The sequence below is a fragment of the Rhinatrema bivittatum genome, chromosome 3, assembly GCF_901001135.1.
Source record: "Rhinatrema bivittatum chromosome 3, aRhiBiv1.1, whole genome shotgun sequence".
In the NCBI taxonomy this organism is placed as follows: Eukaryota; Metazoa; Chordata; class Amphibia; order Gymnophiona; family Rhinatrematidae; genus Rhinatrema; species Rhinatrema bivittatum.
The window spans coordinates 524,839,094-524,865,756 of NC_042617.1; the positions used below are offsets into that span (position 1 = coordinate 524,839,094).

Genomic DNA, 26,663 nt, shown 5'->3' on the forward strand with positions numbered 1-26,663 from the left:
ATGAGTTTCCAAAAGATAAATGATTAAAAAAAAAAAAAAAAAAAAGGACAAAACTTTAAAGTGCTTTTCTCCTGTACATATTTGGAGAAATTTAAGAAAGGTGAAATTACTTCATACCTGATAATTTCCTTTCCTCAAAGTAGAGCAAGCCAGTCCACACCAGGTGTTGTGCACTCCAACAAGCAGGTGGAGACTTGAGAATGACTCCTTGCTGACATCCCTCTCATATAGCTCACCGCAGACATCAGCCAACCAGTATTTTTCTTCAAAAGTCAAATGTGGACACTAAACTACTCAAACATTATTGCATCCTCCAATAATCACTACTCAAAATAGAACATTTTTTCATTAAATAATAATTAAATTTTTTTTAAAAACAAAATGGAAACACTGGACTCTGCTCGGCCAACTATACTGTAGCTCGAAACTCACCAGGAACAGCACAATTCCATGAGTATCCGAGATCCTTGCCATACCATACGTTCCTTAATAAGGATATCACCCAACAGAAGATTGTCGACCGTCTAAAGGCAGCCCAGGGCGGGATGATGGACTGGCTTGCCCTACTTCGAGGAAAGGAAAATATCAGGTAAGAAGTAATTTCACCTTCCTCTTCATCCGGGCAAGACAGTCCATACCAATGGGATGTACCAAAAACTACTCCCCAGAAGAGTGGGAGGCTGCCTGAGGTCCAAGCAGTATTGCCCTAGCAAAGGATTAATCCTCCTGCGCAGCCAGATCTAACCAATCAAATCTGGAAAACATATGCAAAGAAGTCCAGTCACCGCTCTACAGATCATTGTCGGAGAAAGCAAACACAATTCTGCCCAGGAAACTGCCTGTGCCCAAGTCAAATGCTCTCTTATCTGCTTCGGAAAAGGTTTCCCGGCATTCGCATAAGCCACTGACGCCACCTCATTAATTCACTAAGTCACTGTAGCTCGAGAGGCTGCCTCCCCCCCTTATTCACCCCACGGTGAATGAGAAAGAGCCGATCCGTCTTACAAAAGACAATGGTAACCTCCAGATAACGCAATAAATGCTGCCGTACATCCAAAGGCTGCAGTTTCCTGAATTCCTGTCCATCAACCAAAAAGAGTTCTCTATACAAGGCTTGCAATTCCCAAAATCTGCCTCACCGAACAAACAGCAACCAGAAACACAGTCTTCAGGGTCATCTACCGCAAGGAAATACTCCACAGAGGATGAAAGGTTGGACCCACCAAAAAGAGAACCAGATTGAGATCCCACAAAGGCAGTGAAAATCGCAAAGGGAGTCTAACTTGTTTCACACTCCTCAGAAATCTAGACACATCTGGATGTGAAGAAAAGAGCCTCCCCTGAATGCATCCCCGATAAAACGCTATGGTAGCCATCTGCACCTTGAGTGTGTTGAAAGTCAAACTTTTACGCAGACCTTCTTGCAAAAACTCCAAGATCAAAGGAATAGATGCTGAAAACGGGAAGACAAGAACGGTTCCGAGAACAATATTCAAAGACCTACCAGACCTGGATATAGGCCAAAGAGGTGGAAAACTTTCTTGCACGCTAAAGAGTTTTCATCATTGGATTTTAGCTATCATTGGATAGCTAAAGCCAGAAGAATGCTGGGCTGCATAGAGAGAGGAATATCGAGTAAGAAAAGGAAAGTGATTATCCTCTTGTACAGGTCCTTGGTGAGGCCTCACCTGGAGTACTGTGTTCAGTTCTGGAGACTGTATCTCAAAAGAGACAGAGACAAGATGGAGGCGGTCCAGAGAAGGGCGACCCTAAAGGTGGAAGGTCTTCATCGAATGACTTATGAGGAGAGATTGAAGAATCTAAATATGAACATCCTGGAGGAAAGGAGGAGCAGAGGTGATATGATACAGACTTTCGGATACTTGAAAGGTTTTAATAATCCAAAGACAAACCTCTTCCGTCCGAAAAAAATCAGCAGAACCAGGGGTCACGATTTGAAGCTCCAGGGAGGAAGACTCAGAACCAATGTCAGGAAGTATTTCTTCACGGAGAGGGTGATAGATGCCTGGAATGCCCTTCCGGAGGAAGTGGTGAAGACAAGAACTGTGAACGACTTCAAAGGGGCGTGGGATAAACACTGTGGATCCATAAAGTCTAGAGGACGTGAATGAATGTGGAAAAAAGGATTTGCATTCACAAAAAAGCGGGGAGTAGCTTGCTTGTTACGGCGGTTACTACCCCAAACCAAATAAGCCTGATTCTTCACTTTCAATGCATATCCAGCATAACTCTCTGCTTCAACAGCAGGGGGGATGAAGAAAAGTGGATCTATATACAGACAACAACCAACAAGGACTAAATTACATAGTCTGGGTAAACAAACAAGCATGGGTGTAGCTTGCTCATTGAGGCGGTTACTACCCCTAATTAAGCTAGATATTTCACTTAGATGCAGCTCCAACACTGCTTTCTACATTAATGGTGGGGGTGGAAGGGAAACAGAACCAAAAGGTTACTAAGAGCCAACAGTAACATAAGTATGAGAGAAAAAAAAAAGTGCGAAACTTGCTGGGCAGACTAGACGGGCCGTTTGGTCTTCTGCCATCATTTCTATGGATCTGAATATCCCCAGTTCAATAGCAAGCCCTCACAAGGGCCAAACTGTAAGACAAAACCAATCCGGATTGTCATAAAATACTGGACCCTGCCGCAGGAGCACCCTGAGCAGTGGGAGCTGCCACGGATCTTCCACCAGTAGACGGAGATCCACATACCACAGCCTGCGCAGCCAATCCAGGGCTACCAGGAGCACCACGCTTGGATGCTGTGCTATCTTCTGCATTAACCGACAGTTGTGGGCCACGATGGAAATGCATAGAGCAACTTACCCTGTGATCAGGACTGAACCAACACATCCACTTCGAATGCTAGAACATCCCGGGTCAGACTGTAAAAGCAATCCACTTTCTGGATCTGATGGAGAGTCGTATGAATGCAAAAGGGCCAACCCCATTGTTCCACCATGAGACAAAACACTTCGGGAACCAATCCCCATTATCCTGGATCCAACTCGTGACGACTAAAATAGTCTGCACACATGTTGTCAACTCCTGGTATATGAGAAGCCAGCAATGCCAGTAACTGCTGCTCCAATCTACGCCCGCGCATAAGTTTAAAAATCTGGCCCCAAGTATTTATGCGTAAACATCAGGTTAAAATCCCGGAATGCCCATCCCCCCGCCTCTTTTTTTGAAAACATTTCATTTGCGCGCGCAGCGGGAGATGCGCGCGTATCCCGGCTGCTTTTAAAATCTGCCTCTGCGCACATGAGCCTGACATATTCGCTCATCCCCTAATTAATGCTCGCGTCGGGCTTTTAAAAGTCACCTGTTAGACCTTTAGGCAGGAAAAAATCTGTTGAGGAGTGAATTGGCAAGGGTCAAGCGAACAAAATGAACTTTATCCTGCGCAAAGGTTTGTACAATGAGCCTCAGTCAGAGGAGGAGACATGCAGGGCTGTAGTGATGAAAGGCTTTTTCCATAGGGAAAAAAACCGTCTGTGGCAAGCCATTTGCGCAAATAAGATGACATGTGGAGGTGCAGGAGCCACAGAGTTAATAAAATAATGCATATTTCTTCCCTGAAAGGACATGCATATGATGTATTACTAGCAACGGTAACATGGAATATTCTTAGTTTTTGGGTACTTGCCAGGTTCTTATGGCCTGGATTGGCCTCTGTTGGAAACAGGATGCTGGGCTTGATGGACCCTTGGTCTGACCCAGTATGGCATGTTCTTATGTTCTAATCACACAAGGAGGTGGTCCATTTCCTGAGACTTCCCGACTCAGAGTCCCCCCTTGATGATTTATGTAGGCCACTGCTGTTGTACTTTCTGACATTACTTTCACCGCTTTTTCTACCAACCAGGCCTTGAACTGCAGTTAGGCTAGCCAAATTGCTCAGGCTTCCAGCGGTTGATGGACCAAGATGCCTCTTTAGAAACCCACTGTCCCTGTGCCAAGCCTGTACACTCACATCTGTAGTGACCGCCAACCAATCACAAGTCTTCAATTCCATTCCTTTCTCCAGATGGTCCTGCGTAGCCCCCAGAGCAACTGTCGTCTCACTTCCGGTGGCAAGGTCAATGGCACATTGTACTCCTGAGACCGAGGATTCCAGTGGGCCAAAGCGACCTCTGCAGAGGATGCATATGCGTGCGGCCATTGATCCCAGCATCTGGAGATACAACCATACCGGAGAGACTGCCAATTTCAGGGCTTGGACTTGCCCCCAGATCTTCAGACTATGGGACTCTGGAAGAAATACCTTGCAAAGAGCCATACTGAACCAGACACCCAGATAATTCAGAACCTGAGATGGCTGCAGGCTGCTCTTGGCCAAATTCACTACCCAACCCAGGTGCTGCAGCTACTGAACCACCCTGTTCGACACCACCCAACTCTCCGTATCCGATTTAGCTCGGATTAGCCAGTCATCCAAATATGGATGAACCAGAATTCCCTCCTTGCGGAGAGCTGCAGCAACCGCTATCATCACCTTTGAAAAGGTCCTGGGTGCCATGCCCAAGCTGAAAGGCAACACCTGAAACAGGTAATGGCAGTCTAAAATCACAAAGCGCAAATACTGCTGATGCCGTTTGTGAATTAGAATGTGTAGATATGCCTCCGAGAGATCCAGAGAAATAAGGAACTCTCCCCTCTGTACGCCATGAATACTGACCTGAAGGTTTCCATTCAAAAACAGGTACCCGAAGGGTTCAATTGATTCTCTTTAGATCTAGAATAGGTCGGAAAGGAGCACTCTTTCTTGGGAACCACGAAGTAAATGGAATAACTGTATGTGCCTTCCTGATCCTTTGGATCTGGCACCATGGCCTTCAGAGTGAGCAGCCTCTGCAACGTGGCCTGAACCGCAGTCCACTTTTCTGCGGAATGGGAAAATCTTAAAAGCGTCATAGAGGATAAGTTCCAAAGCACACCCATCGTGCAGCACTTCCAAGACCCACTGGTCGGAAGTGATATGGATCCACCTCCTATAAAATTGAGACAAGCGGCTGCCTATCTCTGGAACTGGAGGATGGACCCCCAAAACTTCATTGGGAGGATCGAGGAACTCCAGAGCCAGAGGTACAATCTTTACCTGGCTTCTTAGCCCAAAAGGACTGAGATCTGGCAAAGGAGCGGGATGTCCGATTACTCGAACCTCTGGAAGATCAAAAACGCTGGGTGCTCTGAAATCGCCCCTTTGCTGATGAAAATCAGGGAGTAGATTTCCTGTCCTCAGGTAGCCAAGAAAACTTGGAGTCTTCCCATCGATCCACCATCTTCTCTAACTCCTCCCCAAATAATAAGCACCCTTTAAAAGGCAACTTGGTGAGACTGGACCAGTTCTGCAGCCAGAGAAGTCTTTGGCCTGCAATAACTGAAGCCACCCCCCAAGCAGTCATACATGCCAAGCCATACATGCCAAGCAGCCATACATGCCAAGTATGCAGCTCCCTGCTTCAGGTATAGCCCATTCTCACCCAACACCTCCTTGGCCAACTGTAATCCGGCCATAGCCACCATACAACAGCACGTAGAGATTTGGCCACTGCCTCAAAGGCCTGTTTCAAAATCGCCTCAATCTTTCGATCCTGGACATCTTTTAATGCCGCACTTTATTTCACCAGAATGGTGGTAAGCTTTGTCACGCACAGACCAGGACATCCACCTTGGGAAACCAGAGCTGCTCCCTAGCTTTAGGATCAATAGGATACAAACCCACTAAAGAGCAACCCCCTTTAGCCTTAGGAGAACTCCATTCCAAACCGAACAATTCCTGAACAGCCTTGTGCAGAGTTAAAAACCAGGATGCCTTTTGCAAACTAACCATCACAGGATTCTTCTTTGAATCCTGAGCTGCTGCACGTAAGGCCTCCTCACAATCAAGGGCCTTCAGGGTCTGTAAAATCAAATCAGACATCTCGTCTCTGTGAAAAAGCCGAGGCATCATCCTGGCGGCTCTGCATCTGGAGGAATCTCCCCTTCCTCCAAAAATGTCTTGTCTGGATCCCCCATTGAGGGTCTCAACTCTTTCCAAGAGTCTCCTTAAGGATCTACGTTTTCACCTTATTCCCCAGTAGGTTGAGCCCTTCTCTACTATACCCATCGGATGGGGAACGAATCCTCCTTTGACTGCTTCCAAGACCTAAAGGAGGGAAACCGCTGATGCGGGTGCTCCCGAGATTCCACTCGGGGCCCTTCCTGTCCTTTACAAAAAGCCTACATTCCTTTAAAAAATTTCACCCATGACACTGTGGAAAGATCCATTGCCTTAGTAGGGAAAGCACCCTTCTGAGCTCATCCCCGTGGGAATTGGCAGGAGGCAGCGAGAAAGACTCCTTACCTCCCCTGGGAAAAGCTGGGGCAACACTTCCCTCCTGAGACAAATCTGGAGCTCCTGAAGTCCCTGTAGGGACAAAATCTCCTGCAGAGATATCCCCTGAGCCTTCACACATTTCTGGCAAATGCTTAGCGATCTCCTGGGACTAATCACCCTCATATGACAGAGCAGACGTGTAGCTTTTTCCCCACACTGCTCTCCCAACACCATCTCTCCCCTTTGCGCACCTCAGCAGTACTATACTGCACCTGCAAAATGGCATCTGCTGCGTGGTTTTCCTGCCGCAGCACTCCAACCGGCTTAAAAATAGCAGCACCTTGGCTCTTGCATGCAAAGTGGCCCAACGCAGTCCTCTATCTCTGCCCCCGCTCTGCGCGTGATCATAACAGCAAACTGCCAGTGCGGACGTTTTTCTTTTTCTTTTGTAAAAATTTATTTAACGTGCTGAGGTCTGGTAATGCAGAACAGCAGAGAAACACTGGGGCAGAGATCAGGTAGCAGAGAGGAAGACAAAACAGACATGAGAGGCAGAGAGACAAACCAAAAGAGCTAAGCCCAAGGCTCCCTTACCTTTCTTCACTCTCCCTCTGTCAGGAGGAGGGCTAGAGCTCCAGCCTTCACCTCACTCCTGTCCTGACATATCAGACACTCAACTGAGGGAGGGAGACAATGCTATCATCACAGGAGGTCAGGACAGCCTGCTCAATCCTGGCAGGTGAAAGTCCACAAGCAAGGACACATGTCCACCACCTGCTGGAGATGGAGAAATAGCAGCTGGCTGATGTCTGTGGTGAGCTATATGAAAGGCATGTCAGCGAGTCGCCGTTCTCAGTCTCCACCTGCTGGTTGGAGTGCACAGCCCACTGGTGTGGCCTGACTTGCCCGGATGAAGAGGAAACAAATGTTGACATCGGTAGGAAAAGCTGCGCCAGTAGTGTCTCTGCGCTCCCTTTACCAAAACCATTCCACCGCTTTATATAGTTCTGTACTTATCAGATCTCTTCTCTTATATTTATATACAAATTGGATATATCTCCATAAATGTTAAACTGAATATGCAAACCTATGTCGAGTATTTCCCTTCTTGCTAACACCTCCAACACCTATACTGTAAAAATACTTAAATTATTTATGTGAAGTCTAGAACCTGGGCTTTCCTCCCTAGAAATATCTCTCCCCACCAAGCCACTGTATACTCAGATCGCACCTCACTTTGAACACTCTCCCACTGGATAAGCATGTAACAAATGATATTGATGATGATGGTAAGTACAATCTACCTAGAAGAGGATGAAGTCTTAAAGAGCAGTCTCAAAGCATAATGAAGTGATGCGCACAGAAAATTAACCCGCAGTACAGTGGGACCACTAGAGTAAGAGACCTTACACGGGTACTGGCACCCCACCTGTAACATAGAAGTGATGGCAGAAGAAGACCAAACGGCCCATCCAGTCTGCCCAGCAATCTTTCACACCTATTTGTTTTCATACTTATCTGTTACTCTGACCGCTGAGGTCAGGGCCCTTATTGGTAACTTTTTGGTTCCAATTCCCTTCCACCCCCACCATCGATGCAGACAGCAGTGCTGGAGCTGCATCTAAGTGAAGTATTTAGCTAATTGGTTTGGGGTAGTAACCGCCATAATAAGCAAGCTACTCCCGTTTGTTTACCCTGCCTGTGCAATTCAGTCCTTGTTGGTTGTCTGGATATAAATCCTCTTTACTTCATTCCCCCCTGTCATTGAAGCAGTGAGCTGCGCTGGATATGTATTCTAAGTGAAGTATCAGGCTTAATTGTTTTGGGGTAGTAACTGCCGTAACAAGCATTCCAAGTCAAGTATCAGGCTTAATTGTTTTGGGGTAGTAACTGCCGTAAAAAGCAAGCTACACCCATGCTTATTTGTTTACCCAGACTATGTAATTAATTTCTTGTTGGTTGATGCTTAACATAAATCATCTTTTCTTCATTCTCCCTGCCGTTGAAGCAGAGAGCTATGCTGGATGGGCACTGAAAGTGAAGTATCAGGCTTATTTGGTTTGGGGTAGTAACCGCCATAACAAGCAAGCTACTCCCCGCTTTTTTGTGAATGCAAATCTTTTTTTCCACATTTCCTCTTGCTGTTGAAGCTTAGAGCAATGTTGGAGTCGCATTAACCGTGTGTGTTTATTGAATAAGGGTATTATCTCCAGGTAGTAGCCGTCATTCCCGCGAGCCACCCACTCTTCATTCACGTACCCTAGACTTTATGGATCCACAATGTTTATCCCACACCCCTTTGAAGTCCTTCACAGTTCTGGTCTTCACCACTTCCTCCGGAAGGGCATTCCAGGCATCCACCACCCTCTCCGTGAAGAAATACTTCCTGACTAATCAGGAGCATGGCCTCCTCAGACAATTCCCACTCTCCAGGATCTAGCTGTTGTCGACTGAGGAAATCCACTTGGACATTGTCTAGCCCTGCTATGTGGGAAGCTGCCAGCATCTGCAGGTGGAGATCTGCCCATTGGACTAACTCCTGTGCCAGCATCCGATTTGTCGGTTGATATAGGCCACCATCATCGCAATGTCTGACAATACTCACTGACTTGCCTTGAACAAGAGGTTGTAGGTAGGTGCTCTTCTATTTACTGGTGTTTGTAGCCTATTATATTAAGGGCTGAGCTTTGTGGAGGATCCAGCTCTATTTTACCTTATGATCTGGCCCTTGAAAGGTTATGCTTACACAGAAAGGGGTACTCTACTGTAGTGATTGCCACCCTAAGACCTATAAGAATTTCACTTCATTGGCTTATATTTTATTTTGGTGCATATAGGAAAACTGATTCTTACCTGCTAATTTTCGTTCCTGTAGTACCACAGATCAGTCCAGACTCCTGGGTTTTGCCTCCTTTCCAGCAAATGGAGACAGAGAAAGTTTCAATGACACTGGCATATAACCTGGTGTGCCACCTAGAGTTGCTCAGTATTGACCTGTACCCAAGCCAAGATACCACTGAACCTAAACAACCACATCCAACATAACAAGCCCCTCCTGAACGAGAAACAGGATGTGGAACCCCATAATGGGAACAATCCTTTCCAACCCAAGCAAGAGAAGAAAATCAAATAAACCTGCAACATTCTTCAGTCTATTTATAACAGATCGCGTTGACTCTCCAATCCTTTTCACCCCAACTGGGCAGGACTCTGGACTGATCCATGGCACTACAGGAATGAAAATTAGCAGGTAAGAACCAATTTTCCTTTCCGTAAATGTACCCAAATCAGTCCAGACTCCTGGGATGTACCCAAGCTTCCCTAAACAGGGTGGGACTACAAGAGTCTCGATCGAAGCACACTTTCACCAAAGCCCATGGCATCTGGAGCCTGGATATCCAAATGATAATGCCTGGTGAAAGTGTGCAAAAACTTCCAAGTAACCGCCCTATAAATCACTTGCGGCGACACTTGCTGACATTTGGCTGAGGATGCCGCCTGCAACCAAGAAGAGTGAGCTCTCAATCCCTCAGGAACAGTGCAACCCTAACATAAGCATGTCAAACCTATTCTTCCTTCAGTCAATGTGCTATAGAGCCTTATGTCTCTTCTTTGTGCCACTCCATAATACAAAAAGATGATCGGACAGTTGAAAACTATTAGTGACCTTAAGATACCACAGCAAAGCACATTTCACATCCAAAAGCCTCATCTCTCCTGCGAGAGGCATCCTTGCATCCAGAGTTGGAAAAGCCGGTAGTTCCATTGACTGATTCAAATGAAAGGACGATACCACTTATGGAAGAAAGGAAGGGTTTGTATTTGCCTGACAACTTTGCTCACCAGTGGCCATGGAGGAAAAACGTACAGGAGAACCCCTTGCGACCATGGGAGTACCAAAGCGTTGACTCCTTCTGCTCTGTGCTCCTTTCTGTGACTGAAGAAGCGCGGAGCCTTAGCACTGCCTTGAATTGCCATCAAGTCTAAGCAGGATAAGCCGCAGGATAAGCCGCACTGCTTCCTCCGACAACTCCCATTCCCCAGGATCTAGCTGAAGAAGACTCATAAAATCTGCTTAAACACTGTCTATCCCAGCTATGTGAGAGGCTGCTAACAACTTCAGATTCCGTTCCGCCCAGCAAATTAATTCCTGGGTCTCCTGAGCCATCACTCAACTCTTGGTAGCCCTGTCGGTTGATGTAAGCCACTGTGGTCACATTATCTGATAAAATTCTCACTGGCCATCCTCGTAAGAGAGAAAGAAAGGCACTCAATGCAAGGCACGCTGCCCTCGTCCTCCAAGCAATTGATAGACCATGAAGCATCCTCCAGTAACCACTGGCCCTGTGCTATCTGATTCTGACACACAGCTCCCCATCCAGAAAGGCTGACATTGGTTGTAGCTACCATCAAGTTCAGAACTTCCAAGGGTACACCCCCAATTCAAGTGGTCTCGACCAAGCCACCATGAGAGACTTGACCTGGCTACTTCCATAAAAGGAAATGGCAGATAAAATTGTTCAGATAACTGATCCCACTGGGAAAGCAACGCACTCTGCAACAATCTCATATAAGCAAACTCCCATGCAACCAATTTCAACATGGAAGCCAAGGAGCCGAGAACTTGCAAGTAATCCCACATCCTGGGAACTACCTCTGTATCTTGTCAATCCGTTCCATGGTGAGAAAAATACTCCCGAACTTGGAGTCAAAACACATCCTCAGGAACTCCAACACCTGAGAAGGGGCTAAATGACTGACAGATTCATAACTCAACTCAGGGACTGTAAACAATGCAGTACCACTACCACTGCCTGCCTGCACAGATCCTCTGACTTTGCCCGGATAAGCCAATTGTCCAGATACAGGTGAACTAAGATGCCGTCCTTCCTGAGGGCAGCCGCCACCACAACTATCACCTTGGTAAAGGTTCTCGAGGCCATTGCCAGACCGAAGGGCAGGGCACAAAATTGAAAATGTGTCCCAAGATTCATGAACCTCAAAAACCTTTGATTATCCGGCCAGATTGCTATGTGCAAGTAAGCCTCTGTCAAGTTCATTAGATGCCAAAAACTCTCCCTTGCACACGCTGCAATCCCCGACCGTAGAGTCTCTATCCAAAATTGAAGAACTTTGAGAGCCACGTTCACCTTTTTCAGGTCCAGAATGGGGTGGAAAGTCCCTCCTTTCTTTGTGACCACAAAATAAATGGAGTACCTTCCCGTTCTCCGCTCCCCCATAAGAACAGGAACGATGGCTCCCAGCATCTGTAAATGGTCGATGGACTCCCTAACTACCAGCATTTTGTTTGCGTATGTGCAAGGAGATACCATGAACAAATCTTTTAGTGGGCAACCAAACTCTAAAGGGTAGCATTGTTTTATCACACTTAGGGCCCATTAGTCTGACGTAATCTTGGCCCATTCCTCAAAGAAAAGAGTCAACTGACTCCCTGTAACCGGCACCAAGGAATGGGCCTGCCTCGCCTCATTGGGTGGACTTGGATCCTGATGCTCCATGGCCAAAACCATCTCTGGCTGGCTTTCAGCCTCGAAAGGACTGGTACCAGGACTGCTGCCTCCCACGCCTTGTCTATGGGCCCCCTCCCGAAGCCAGATTCTGCCGAAACCGTTGAGTTACACTAAAACAAAGATGCATAGAAAAGAACACTTTACCGCTCTTCAGCTTGTCCTCCGGCAACCTATTCCCTTTGTTCTCGCCCAGGAGCTTCACAAGCTCCTCCAAGTCCTTGCCAAAAAGCATTTTCCCTTTAAAGGGTAATGCTCCTAGATGCGACTTAGACCAAACATCCGCTGACCATTTCCTCAACCAAAGGAGCCATCTAGCCGAGACCACAGACATCTTAATCCTGGAGGATGTTCTGATGAGATCCTATAATTCATCCGCCCCATAGGCAATCACGGCTTCCAGCCGCTCGGCCTGCTTGGCCTCTGATGCTGAAAGCACTTTAGTAGACTGCAACTGCTGAAACCAGAGTAGACCAACCTGAAGTATAAAACTGCTGCACACCACAGCCCAAATGCCCAGGGCAGACATATCAAACATCTTTTTGAGAGGGACCACCAACATCAGCACAGCCGAACCAGCCACAGGAATAGTTGTCTTCTTTGTAAGAGGCGACACTGAGGCATCCATCTTTGGCAGCCACAACAATTCCAACGTGTCCTCCTGTAACAGATACAACTTGTCAATAGCTCTGCTAACTTTCAGACTAGTGTCCGGAGTCTCCCACTCCCAGAATACAAGCTTCTTTACCAACTTATGAAAAGGGAAAGCCTTCACCAGACCTCTTAAGCCATCCATGACTGGATCCATCTCTTAATGATCAGAATCCCCAGCTCCTTTAGAACATATGGAATCAAGGGCCACAACTTCTCCCTGCGGAAAAGACAAGCTACCTTAGGATTGTTCCCATCCACAGTCTCTGCCCTTCATCCGAGCCTTGATGGTCCGGAGACGAGTGCAGCTCCGGGGGTATGTGTGTGTCCTCCGCCAGAGGTTCCCCAACCTCTGACTCTCCTGAGGGCTCGCTTGTGTTTTCCAAATGTTTAGGCTAACTCAGGACTGCCAAACCCTGGTGGCCCCACTAGCCTGCACCTTTCTGGGCCGCTTGGAAAGACACGGATCCTGCGGCCTCTCGTGCGCGGAAAGGTAGCGTCCCACCGCCTTCCTGGTAAGAGATGCCTTATGGAGCAGAAGCAGAAAGTCCAGAGAAAAACTTGCTGGATCCTCAGGATCCTCCTCCAGGAGGTCCTCATCCTCCCCAAAGGTTCCCGAGCCCCCCCCACCCCTGGCCTCCATGGGTCTACCAGCCTGGGACAGCGGTGTGGAAAGGGCTTGCTTTCCTCCTGCAGCTTGAGTTGCTGCTGTCAGCGAAGCGAAAATGGCCGCCATTCCCACATGCACCAGGAAGGAGCTGGCTGCTGCATCAACCTCACCCACAATCTCCGTAGTGGCCTGATGCTTTCCCGACACTCTCACCAGCGTTCCTGAGCTGCCCTCTCCCCCAGAGAGGTAGCAGGAACAAAGGCCGGCCTGAGCAAGCTGCACGCATGCCTCACCGCATGCTGAACAGCAGCTGCCATGCGACATGGCTCTTGTTGTGCACCTGTACCACCACTAAGAGGAAGATGAGAAAATCAAGATCCCTTGCCGGGCCGCCTGCACCTTACCCCGGTTGCGCGAACCAAGCACCATAAAGGAGAAGCCAAGCAAAAAGAAACTGCCCCCCCTTTTTTTTTTGAAACTCAAAACTAAGTTAAAACCACTTTCCTGAAGCTGTGGCAGCAGGTTCCGGACGTCCTTCTCGGGGGGAGGGAGCTGGCACCACCAGTTGTCAACCCCCAACAGTGAAAAGGTTGGAGTCAAAAAGGGTTGCCAACCTCCTGCTCGTCCACCTCACAACCAGAAGGCATGGCCTCACCAGGACTGCCAACCTTCTGGGAAGTACTCTTCACTCCTAACTTTGATTATATTTATTTTTATATATATATATATATATATATTTATTTATTTATTTGTGTTTTTCTATACCGGCATTCACGGAAGTTCGTATCATGTCGGTTTACATAAAACAAGGGGTGAGCAATACATTATAACGTACATAGCTAAAACGTAAGAGTATACATTACAAAAGTATAACAAGTGCATAGAAGAAAAAGTTACAATAAAACAGGGGTTATTCTAACTGGGATTAGAGTTAGAGGAGAGATAAAAAGTTTAACAAGAAGTAAAACCTTGTAGTGATTGGTTGGTATTGTCTGTTTCAGTTTAATAGAAGATGCTCAGTGTTGCTGCATTTGATGGAAGTGAATCATTAAGGGTCCGGAAATGCTTTCATGAACAGCCATGTTTTAAGTCTCTTCCTGAAGGTTGGAAGACATGGTTCCTGTCGTAATTCTAAGGGGATTGAGTTCCATAGTGGGGGACCTGCTGTGGAGAAGGCCCGATCTCTCAATGTTATATGTTGGGTAGTATTGTTGTGAGGTACTTGTAGATATTCTCTATATGCTTCTCTGATGGGTCTGTTGGAGGAGTGTTTTTTGAGAGCTATTTGTAGATGGAGTGGAGCCAGTCCATGGATATTTTTGTAGATTGTGGTGAGGGACTTATGAATTATTCTGTAGTGGATTGGTAACCAGTGAAGGTCTTTGAGGACTGGTGTAATGTGATCTCTTCTCCTTTTGTTTGTTAGAATTCTTGCTGCCGTGTTCTGTATCATTTGGAGAGGTTTAGTGTGGGATGATGGGAGGCCTAGTAGGATAGAGTTGCAGTAATCAATTTTCGCAAATATTATTGCTTGGAGCACTGTTCTATAATCATGGAAATGAAATAGGGGTTTTATTCTTTTTAATACGTGCAGTTTGTGGAAGCAGGCTTTGGTTGTTTGGTTGATAAACGATTTTAAATTTAGCCGGTTGTCTATAGAAACTCCTAAATCTCTTACTTTTGAGATTTGCAAGTTGGCTGGCGGGTTTGTAGTGATTTTGCAATTATCTGGAGAGATTAGCATGAATTCGCTTTTTGATTGGTTTAGAATAAGATTTAAGCTGGATAAGAGATCGTTAATTTCTTGAAAACAGTTTTCCCAAAGTTCTAGAGCTTTAGTGATGGATTCTTTGATGGGGATCACAATCTGGACATCGTCGGCGAATATGAAGTGTTTTAGGTTCAATTTGTTTAGCAGTTGGCAAAGCGGGAGAAGGTATAAGTTGAAAAGTGTTGGTGAGAGAGAGGAACCCTGAGGAACTCCTTGTGAAGATGGGTATCTGGGGGATTCTTTGTTGTGGATTTTAACTTTGAAACCTCTGTTTTCTAAGAATGTCTTGAACCATGTTAGTGCTGATCCTGCAATACCGATGTTCGCCAGTTGCTTTAGTAATATGGCGTGGTTAACAGTATCGAAAGCTGCCGATAGATCCAATAAAATCAGTAGGAAGGCCTGTCCTTTGTCGAGGCCCAATATAATGTAGTCAGTCAGTGAGATTAGAAGGGATTCTGTGCTTGAAGCTTTTCTGAAACCGAATTGAGTAGGGAATAGAATTTTGTGTTCTTCTATGTATTCAGATAGTTGTGTGTTAACTAGTTTCTCCATCACCTTGGCAATGAAAGGCAGATTGGAGATTGGACGGAAGTTGTTAGGATCTTTGGGGTCCAAGTTAGGCTTCTTGAGGAGCGGTTTAATGGATGCTAGTTTGAGGTCGTCTGGATAGAAACCCTGGGTGAATGAGCAGTTTATGATGTCCGCTAGGGTTTTGGTTATGGTGTCCGGGATTAGCAGTAGTAGTTTAGATGGGATCTGGTCTAGTGGATGAGATGAGGGTTTCATTTTCTTAAGAAGTGTTTGGATCTCTGAGGAAGTGGTGAGTTCAAGAGACTGGAGGGAGATGTCTTTATTATGGAGTGCGTAATTGCTGGCTGGTGTGCCTGTATTAGGCTTTAATTGTGTTAGCAGGTTTGTGATTTTCTTACTGAAGAAGAATGCCAGCTCATCAGCTTTTGTTTGAGCTTGGTTAGGTGGTATGTCAGGAGGGTTGGCCTGAGTTAGATTGGAGACAAATGTGAATAGCGCTTTGGAGTCGAATATAATGTCATGAATCTTATGTGCGTAGAAGTCCCTTTTTGATTTTAAAGTGGAGCTCTTGTATGATTGGAGGGCGAGTTTGTATGTAGAAAGTGTAAAGGGGGAAGGGGCTTTACGCCATTTACTTTCTTTTTGACGCAGGTTAAGTTTGAGGTTTTTAAGTTCGTTAGTAAACCATGGCTGTCTTTTTGACTCGCCTTGTTTGACTTTTTTTGTTGTCCACGGACAAAGTTTGTTTGCCACAGTTTCTGTTATAGTAGACCAGGAATTTATGGCTGCATTAGGTGATGTGACGTCTATGTGTGAGAGTTCCGTGATTAGATGATTGCTGAGTTCATCTGAGGCGCATACTTTTCTGTAGAGAAATGAGTGTTGAGGGGAGGGTTTATTGCTCGTTTGGGTCATTGAGAAGGTGGTGGAGATTAAAGAGTGGTCTGACCAGGGAACTTTTTTGCAAGTGGGTTGTACTGAATGTGTTATACCTGAGTTCACAAAGATAAGGTCCAGTATGTGACCTGCCTTGTGGGTAGGTTCATTGATTATTTGTTTGAATCCCATTGCAGACATGGCTGTAAGAATGGTTTCGCAGCTGGCGAAATATATATATATATATATATATATATATATTAGTTAAAAAATATATAAATATATATATATATATATATATTTTTTTTTTTTAACTAATCCTCAGACTGTAGGTTTTGCACCACCGCTACCTGCTGGAGACAGAGAAATACTGAGTGACTGCAGTTGGCATACCAGGTTATGCCAGTGTCAGTGAAACTTTCTCTGTCTCCATCTGCTGAAAGGGAGACAAAGCACAGGAGTCTGGACTGATTTGGGTACATACAGGGAACTGAAGACTGCTGCAAGGATATGTTGCAGTCACTTTGGACAACAGACATTTCAGCCTGATTATTCTTCTTACAGAAGGGTTTGGATAAGGGGTGGCCCTTAATCCCTGAAGATTCAGGTAGTAGCAATGTCTTGTATCAGTGGTTGGATTCAGGGAGTATTGGTAACACCCCACCCGGATGTGTCTCGCTTCCTTCGTGGGGTTAAACTTTTCGGCCTCCTTTAAGGGCCTTAATTCATTAATGAGACCTTATTCTGATTCTCAAGTTGCTAGTGAAGCTGCTATTTCAGTCTATTAAACATGCTTCCTTGAAGGATCTCTTTGAAAACATTATTTCTGGATGATCTTTTCCATCAGATGTTTTACAGTTGCAGGTCTTATCTTGCAGAGATCCTTACCCATTGTTTTCTGTGGAGTTGGTCTCCTTCCATCCAGTACTTTTTTTTTTTTTTTTAATCTAAGGTTGTCTTTTCATCTAAATTTCTCTTCCAATACTGTCAGAAGTAGAATGTAAGGGAAAAGAAATTTCTCTGTTTTCTATATTCTTCATTGTATAATTTTCAGATATCAAAGTCACACATTCTTTTAGCAAGACTGATAAACTGTCTTTGCAGGGGACCTCAAAAGGTGAAGTAGCTTCCAGGTCATCTTTGGCCGGATGGATTAAGGAAACAGTTTAATTACTGAAGGGTCATCAGGCTCCAGAGGCCCTTTTTGCTCATTCTACAAGAGCTCAGGCTTCTTTGTGGACAGAGGCAATGGATCTTGTGCTGGAAGATATTTGTAAGGTAGCCACCTCATCATCTTTACTTTCCTTCACTAATCATTACAGATTACATTTACAAGCCAAGAGAGATATGGCCATTGGAGTGAGTGTTCTCTGGTCAGCCCTGTCTTCTTATCCGCATTACTATGGGCTTAGGTACTTCCCATGTCGCTAGATTGGTCCAGCAGGATAAGGAAGGAGAAATTTAGTTCTTTCCTTGAATCCTGCTACATCAGTCCAGAACCCTCATAGGGAATAAGGGGCTACGGTCTTCTCCTTGGTTTAAGATCTCAGGTCTTGAGAAGCCCATGTACTAGCTTTAAATCCTCTTTTCTGTTTCTTTTCCCATTTATTCCCAGTTGGAATTTGGAAAGGGGGATTTATCTTGGAGGATTTTCTCCTATATTTTTTTGAGGTTTTTAAAATTAATATTTTTAGGGGTAATTTTTAATTTCTATTGCTCTGGCATAAGGATACTGTCTTTTTCCTACACTGTACCACACCAGATACTGGTGATGAAATCATAGAAAAAGATGTGTCCTCTATCTTTATCTGCTAGCAGGCAGTGTAAACCCATGTGTCTGTAAATGATCTAGTAGGATTCAAGGAAAGGAAATAACAGAAAAGACAATTTCTCCATAGTTTGGGACAGGGGTTGAGAAGCAATGAGCTAAAAATTGTAATGCAAATGGTGGAAAAGGTTTCCTTTTAATCAAACTTCCTTCCTCCTTCCCTCATCAATAAATTAGCCCCTCTCCTGAGAAGCTAAAAAAAAAGAATTACCTCAGGTGTGAAGAAATCTGCACGGATTTTAGAGACAACGGCCAGTCTCTGTCCAAGCGACTTGGCTCTATTCAAAGTCAGCATGGCTTTCCTCATCTTTCTGCTGTGACGAATGGGGACATCTGACATGAACTCCACACCACCAGCTATCACCACGTCACACTGGCCAGATGCAATCAGACCAACAGCTGCAGGAAAAGGTAAATAAAAAAAGATCAGATAGGCTGCAAATGACCTTGGAAAAACCTGTGTAATGTAGAATAGAAGCTTCTGGAACTCTCCTACTTCTGAACTGTGGGCTCAGAGAAGTACTCCTGAAGCTCCAACAAAAAGCAAAGAAGCTATTTTTAGAAAACAGCGAGTAATAGTGTACTGAAGGAAATGATCAGAGGCAGGTGGTGGCCAACAATGTGATGTCATCATACTTGAAAGCTACCACTTTCTAACCTTCTCTAAATTTATGTAGTTATACTGTCTTACTATAAATGCATTTGCAAAATATTATATTTATTTATTTATTTTATTTATTTAAGGTTTCTTCTATACCGATGTCCGTTCACACATCGCATTGGTTCACAATGAACAATAACTTTTAGGCAGAGCCCTTACATAAAACAGTAGATATACAGGTAACTATAGGGAGGAGCCCTTACATACATCATATGGAGAACAAATTATGGGAGGGGTCAGGGTAGGGAAAGGGACTGGAAAGAGAGGGCCAAAACAGGGAGTTAAGCAGTGTGACTTATATACAATTATATACAATAGCTAACAACAAATATACATAAACTAATATACATAGCTTAACAATGTACAGAATGAGGGGCATAACTTATTCCGTGTTCGGTATTCAAACCGCTTTCGTGGCCATAGGTCGCAAAGTTACGATATACTGGGTATTTATATGATGGGGGGTGTCATGTTGTAGGCTTGCTGGAAGAGCCAGGTTTTCAGTTTCTTTTTGAAAATAGGTGTATATGTCTCCAGGCGAATATCATGCGGTAAGGAGTTCCAAATGGTAGGGCCAGCTAGCGAGAAAGCTCTGCTTATGGTGGAGGAAAGTTTAAAAGCTTTGATAGATTGGGCCCATAGTGTTCCTTGTAGAGCTGGACGTGTGGGTCTGTTGGAAGTGCGAGGAAGGAGTGGGGGGTTGATCCAGTTGAGGTTGGAGTTAAGCAAACTTTTGTGGATGATAGAAATTGCTTTATAGAGAATTCGTGATTGGATTGGGAGCCAGTGTAGTTCAATAAGTATGGGAGTGATATGGTCCCTTTTTTTGGAATTAGACAGTATACGAGCAGCAGCATTTTGTAACAGTTGTAGCGGCTTGGTGTGTAAAGCGGGGATGCCAAGGAGGAGTGCGTTACAGTAGTCTATTTTGGAAAGAACAATAGACTGGAGTACTGTACGGAAATCCGTGAAATGCAGCAAAGGCTTAAGTTTTTTTATTGTTTGTAGCTTGAAATAGCATTCCTTTATGATGGCATTAATATATGATTTAAAAGTGAGATGATTATCAATGAGTACACCTAAATTGCGAACATGGGCGGGGAAAGTGTAGGATGCGTGTGTAAGTGGAATGTCTGGAAGCGATTGTTTGTTAGAAATTATTAATAGTTCAGTTTTGTTAGGATTTACAGCTAGGTGCATGTCATTAAGGAGTTGGTTGATGGATGAAAAGCAGGATTCCCAGTTTCCTAGAGCAGTTTGGAGGGAGTCAGAGAAGGGGAAAATGAGTTGCACATCGTCAGCATAGATGAAATGCTTGATATGCAGGTTAGAGAGTAAGGTGGTAAGAGGGAGCATGTATATATTGAACAGGGTTGAGGAGAGGGACGAACCTTGGGGGACACCCTGTGTCAGACTGATAGGGTCAGATTTGTTATTATCGACTTGGACAGTAAAAGAACGATTTTGTAGGTATGACTGTATCCAATCGAGGGCAGTGCCTGAGATCCCAATACTCCTGAGGATGTTGAGGAGGACATCATGGTTGACCGTGTCGAACGCAGCAGATATGTCAAGCATGGCATCAGGAAAGAGGAACCTGAGTCAGTACCTCTTATGAGAGTATCATGAAGGGAGAGCAGTAAGGTTTCAGTACTAAGATGCTTCCTGAAACCGTGTTGGGTAGAAGGGAGGATATTGTTTTGTTCTAGGTGATCAGAGAGGCGAGAGTTAACTAGTTTTTCAATGATTTTAGCTAGAAAGGGGAGGTTGGAGACAGGTCTGTAATTGGACAAGGCAGCAGGGTCAAGATTGGCTTTTTTGAGCAGTGGTTTGACTACTGCTTGTTTTAGGAAATTTGGGACTGTGCCGTGTTCTAGAGAGCAGTTGATAATATTCGATAGAGGTTTTGCAATCAACTTAGGTATGGAAAGCAGGAGTTTAGTAGGAATGGTTTCAGAGGGATGTGATGAGGGTTTCATTTTTTTTTAGTATATTCTCTATTTCTAGGGAGGATGAAGAGTCAAAGGAGGAGAGTGAGCCTGTGGCACTAAGATTGGGGAAGCTAAAATCAAAGCTATTGTAGGAGAATTGGGTGGTGATAGCTGTGACCTTATTTTTAAAGAATTGTGCTAATTCATTACACCGATTTTTTGATGCATTCGCAGGTTGCTGAGTGTGGGAAGTAGATGTGATGTCAGTTACCATGGAGAAAAGGGCCCTGGGGTTATATTGCAAACCATGTATTATATACATTGGTGGGGCTTTATATATAACAGTGGTAATTTCAAAGGGACTTCTGTGCACAGAATGTTGAGATTACTTACCTGATAATCTCGTTTTCCTTAGAGTAGACAGATGGACTCAGAACAAGTGGGTATAGTGTGCTCGTGCTAGCAGTTTGAGACGGATCTGACGTCAGCACGGGTACATATACCCCCACAGGAAGTGAGGCAATTCAGTAATCTTCCTTGCAAAAGCTGTTATGGATATATGTGTACTGACGATCAATGAAATAGTGAAAACAGGATTCCCCTGACCGACTGATAGGAGCTGGAGACCGCCAGCGTTCCCAACCGGAAGGCGTCGGCACCTGGTAGAGTGGACGCTCTCATGTAAGACGTGATAAGGCTTACCTTGAATAGGTGCAACCCATGTATACCGGCAGCCGGGCGGGATGCTGAGTCCATCTGTCTACACTAAGGAAAACGAGTTTATCAGGTAAGTAATCTCAACATTTCCTAGCGTGTAGCCAGATGGACTCAGAACAAGTGGGATGCACAAAAGCTTTACTCCCGGACTGGGTGGGAGGCTGCCCGAGGACCGCGTAGGACTGCCCTCACAAATGCCGTGTCCTCCCTGGCCTGGACATCCAGATGGTAGAACCTGGAGAAGGTATGGAGGGAGGACCATGTCGCCGCTTTACATATTTCTGCCGGCGACAGCATCCTAGCTTCTGCCCAAGATGCTGCTTGGGCTCTGGTAGAATGAGCCTTGACTTGTAGAGGCGGTGACTTCCCGGCCTCTACGTAGGCCGCTCTGATAACTTCTTTAATCCAGCGGGCGATGGTGGACCGAGAGGCCGCTTCTCCTTGTTTCTTCCCGCTGTGAAGGACGAACAGATGGTCCGTCTTTCGTACTGTTTCTGTCATTTCCAGATATCTGGGCAGCAATCTGCCGATGTCGAGATGGCGTAACACAGGCCCTTCTTCCGATTTCTTCAAACCCGCCGTGGTTGGCAAGGATATGGTCTGGTTGAGGTGAAATTGTGAGACTACCTTAGGCAAGAAGGATGGAACCGTGCGAAGATGGATAGCCTCTGGAGTGATTCTAAGAAAGGGATCACGGCAGGACAGCGCTTGTAGTTCCGAAATGCGGCGTGCTGAACATACAGCCAGCAGGAACACCATCTTCAAAGTGAGAGAACGGAGAGACAGGCCCCGAAGGGGTCTGAAGGTGGATCCCGCGAGGAAATCCAAAACTATGTTGATGTTCCAGAGGGGCACTGGCCACTTCAGTGGCGGACGAATGTGCTTGACTCCTTTCAGGAAGCGGGAAACATCTGGGTGCGTGGCAATGGTCTTGCCATCCCTCCTGGGACCGTAGCAAGACAGCGCAGCCACCTGAACTTTGATGGAGCTTAGGGAGAGACCCTTCTGAAGCCCATCCTGCAGGAAATCCAGCACAATAGGGATTGTGGTCGCATGCGGATTGGTGCCATGAGTGTCGCACAAGGCTTCAAATACTCTCCAGATCCTTATGTAGGTGAGGGATGTGGAAAACTTGCGAGCTCGGAGAAGCGTATCTATCACCGGCTCCGAGTAACCTCTTTTCTTCAGTCTAGCCCTCTCAATGGCCAGACCGTAAGAGAGAATTGAGCTGGATCCTCGTGAAGGATGGGACCTTGATGTAGCAGGTCCCTGAGCGGAGGCAGGGGAAGGGGCTCCCCTGCCAATAGTCTTCTCATGTCCGCGTACCAGGGTCTTCTTGGCCAATCTGGTGCCACTAGAAGAACTAGGCCCTGGTGCTTCTGAATCTTGTGGATAAGGGTGCCCAGTAGGGGCCACGGAGGAAAGGCATATAGCAGGGTCCCTGGAGGCCATGGCTGAACCAGGGCGTCGATCCCGTGAGAGAACGGATCTCGCTTGCGGCTGAAGTATCCTGGGCACTTGAGCATTGGACCTGTCCGCTAGTAAGTCCATGTCCGGAATCCCCCAGTGATCCACAATCATCTGGAAGGCTGAGGGTGACAGCTGCCATTCCCCCGGATTTAGGCTTTCTCTGCTGAGGAAGTTTGCCGTGGTGTTGTCCCTCCCGGCAATGTGGATGGCGGAGATGTCCTGAAGATTCGCCTCTGCCCAAGCCATCAGCGGGCTATCTCTAGGGACACCTGTCAGCTTCTGGTTCTGCCCTGACGGTTGATGTATGCCACCGTGGTGGCGTTGTCGGACATCACTGACTGCCCTGTTCCTCAACCTGTGGGCAAATTGCAGGCAGGCTAACCGGACTGCCCGTGCTTCTAGACGGTTGATGTTACACCCTGCTTCTTCTCTGTTCCACCGCCCTTGGGCGGTGAGTTCTTCGCAGTGTGCTCCCCATCCGCTCAGGCTGGCATCTGTGGTGAGCAGAATCCACGTGGGGGAGGACATCTTCGACTCCCTGCTCGTGTGGTTGGACTGCAACCACCACCGTAACTGGGTCCGCACTCTGGCTGGTAGAGGTAGATGCACGGATTAATTCTGGAAGCGGGGGCTCCATCGAGAGAGCAGGGAGCGTTGTAGAGGTCTCATATGGGCCCTTGCCCAGGGTACACTTCCAGGGTGGATGCCATGAGACCGAGAACCTACAGATAATCCCAAGCTATGGGCCGACTGGCTCCCATCAAGGACCGTAGACACGTCTGGAGTTTTAACCTCGTCTTGGTAGTGAGACTGACTTTGTCTGCCTGGGTGTTGAACTGGACTCCCAGGTATTCCAGTGATTGGGAAGGTTGTAGGCAACTCTTGTTTAGGTTGACTACCCATCCCAGGCTTTCCACAAGGGCGATCACTCTGTTGGTTGCCCGATGGCTCTCCTCTCGTGATTTCGCTCTGATCAGTCAATCGTCTAGGTAGGGATGGACCAGGATTCCTTCCCGTCTGAGCGCCGCTGCTACCACTACGATCACCTTGGTGAAGGTCCGCGGCGCCGTGGCTAGCCCGAAGGGCAAAGCCCGGAATTGGAAGTGGCGTCCCAGAACCTTGAAGCGTAGGTAGCGCTGATGATCTGGATGGATCGGGATATGCAGGTAGGCTTCTGACAAGTCTCCTGGCTGTACTGCGGTCTTGACTGAGCGCAGAGTTTCCATGCAAAACCTCGGGACCCTTAAGTATCGGTTGACTGACTTGAGGTCCAGTACGGGCCGGAAAGTGCCCTCTTTCTTGGGTACCATGAAATAAATGGAATAATGTCCAGAATCCATTTCCCATGCAGGTACTGGGACTATGGCTTTCAAGGACAGGAGCCTCGCCAGGGTAGCTTCCAATGCTGCCTTCTTGTGGATTGGACACGGAGATTCCACAAACCTGTCCGGAGGGAGATGATGGAAGTCCAGATAATACCCCTCTCGGATGATGGTGAGGACCCACTGATCCGACGTAATCTCGACCCATCTGGGGTAGAAGAGGGTTAACCTGCCCCCTATGGCTCCGTCCCCCGGATGGATCGGCTGATTCTCATTGGGAGGCGCGGCCGGGCCCTGAACCCGAGCCGGCTCCCCTCTTATGCTGCTTGGTCCGAAAGGCCTGGTTCCTGGCCTGAGGACGAGGTGCCTGGTAGCGACTCCTATAGGGAATGAAGCGTTGGGAGCTTCTACCTCTGGAGGGCCTCGGAAAGGCGTGCTGTTTCCTTTTGAACCTATCTTCCGGCAGTCGAGGTACTGGAGAGGCGCCCCATGTGCTGGCCAGTTTATCAAGGTCGCTGTCGAACAGGAGAGAACCCCTAAAGGGCATTCTGGTGAGGCGTGTCTTTGAAGGAGCATCGGCTGACCAATTCCGTATCCAGAGCTGCCTCCTGGCAGCTACAGAGGATGAGATCCCCTTGGCTGTTGTACGGACTAGGTCGGATGCAGCATCCGTGAGGAACGAGAGAGCGGACTCCATATCTGCTGCCGGAGCATTGTTCCTGACCTGAGACAAACAGGAACGCGTCACCACTGTGCAGCAGGTTGCGATTCGCAAAGATAGAGCTGCCACCTCAAAGGTCTGTTTCAGGATGGCGTCCAGTCGCCGGTCATGAGGCTCCTTGAGGGCCGCCCCCCCCTCAACTGGAATGGTAGTGCGCTTGACCACTGCGCTAACCAAGGCGTCCACCTGAGGGCACGCCAGCATGTCCTTGATTGCCGGATCCAGGGGGTACATGCCCATCAGGGCCCGACCCCCTTTGAATGAGGCCGCTGGTGCAGCCCATTCCAAATCTATCAGTTGCTGTGCTGCTTGCAAGAAGGGAAAATGGCGGGCTGTAGGACGAAGACCTTCCAGCAGAGGGTTCTGCGTAGATGGCACCATAGTGCTGGGGCCTGTAATAGCCAATTCTGCCAGGCACTGAGATACCAGGTCGGAGAGTTCTTCCTTGGGAAAGAACCGCCTCATGGTTCGATATGGCTCAATCCCCGAGGGAAGTTCCCCCTCCTCGGGGGGTTCGGACTCGTCCTCTGAAACATCAGGGTCCGTCTGAACCGGACTGCCCCGAGGCGGGTGCCCACGATAAGGGCGCGAAGGTCCAGGGGCAGGATCAGCAGCAGGGCCTGGACCGGAAGCTGATTGCATCTGTACAAACGCATGGATCCCCTTAAAGAGATCCACCCAGGAAATGGAAGCTGTCTCTAGTCGTCGGGGTACTAGATCCCCCAGGTTGGTCGAGACTGCCCGCTAGGATCTGGGGTGGCCCCTGGGGAACTGTCAGCAAATCTCGGTTGAGACTGGTCCTGGCCCGAGGCTCCCACTGCCTCTTCACATTGGGCACAAAGGGAGTCTGGCTCCTTGCTGTGCGTGGCCCTAAGCTGGCATGCTGAGCAGAGGCCGAGAGCTTTCACGCCAGAATCAGGAGGCGCCGCCGCAGGAGACGCCGGGGCGCTCGAGTGTTCCATTGCGCGCTGTAGAATATGCGCCCAATAATATGCGGTCAGCGATATACGCTCAATACAATATGCGCTCAATACAATATGCGCTCAATAATATATGCGCTCAACAATATGCGGTCAGCAATATACGCTCAATACAATATGCGCTCAATAATATGCAATATACGCTAAATGATATACCATATGCGCTCAATAAGAAGCGGTCAGCAAATATGTGCTCAATAAGATACAGGCGCCTAGCATGGGCACTCAATACCTGAACAAGGCCGATAAAATGGCGACCTCCGCGGCGTGCCGCATACAGGCAACGCTGCCGATCCTCGTACCTCAGAGACCAAAAGTAAGAGATGTACGCCTTACTTGATCCTCGGCGCTTCCTGGCTGGAACCCGGGCAGTCTCCGGCTGCGGGGGAGAGGGGAAATACCTTCACCGCCGCGCTTGAGGAATGCACCCGCTGCCTCTAGGTCCACGCCGGGACCGAGGTGCCTCTCAGCCCGACCCAAGCCCTTCTCGCTCGGGGGCTAGGTCCCTGCCGCGATTCGGCCACCAGACCGATGCGTAGACCTCCGAGGGATCGCGGAAATCACCCCGGGAAACTCAACTGGGGGAGGGACCCGAGGGTATCACCGCAGGAGTGCGGGGCTCGTTGTTCTGTAGAATTTTAGCAAGTAGAAAGTAGATTGGAAAACACGCTCAGCGAGCGTGCAGGTTCTCCAAACTGCTTTGGAGACGGAAATTACT

General features: G+C 47.2%; 1 protein-coding gene across 1 annotated transcript in view; it reads right to left on the reverse strand.

The window, feature by feature from the left end:
- Window positions 1–26,663, reverse strand: part of HADHB (hydroxyacyl-CoA dehydrogenase trifunctional multienzyme complex subunit beta) — a 268,881-nt gene that overhangs the window by 116,918 nt on the left and 125,300 nt on the right. The window contains exon 8 of the mRNA XM_029596902.1: window positions 18,355–18,542. Coding sequence (XP_029452762.1) covers window positions 18,355–18,542 — 188 coding nt within the window. The remainder of the gene's footprint in view (window positions 1–18,354; window positions 18,543–26,663) is intronic.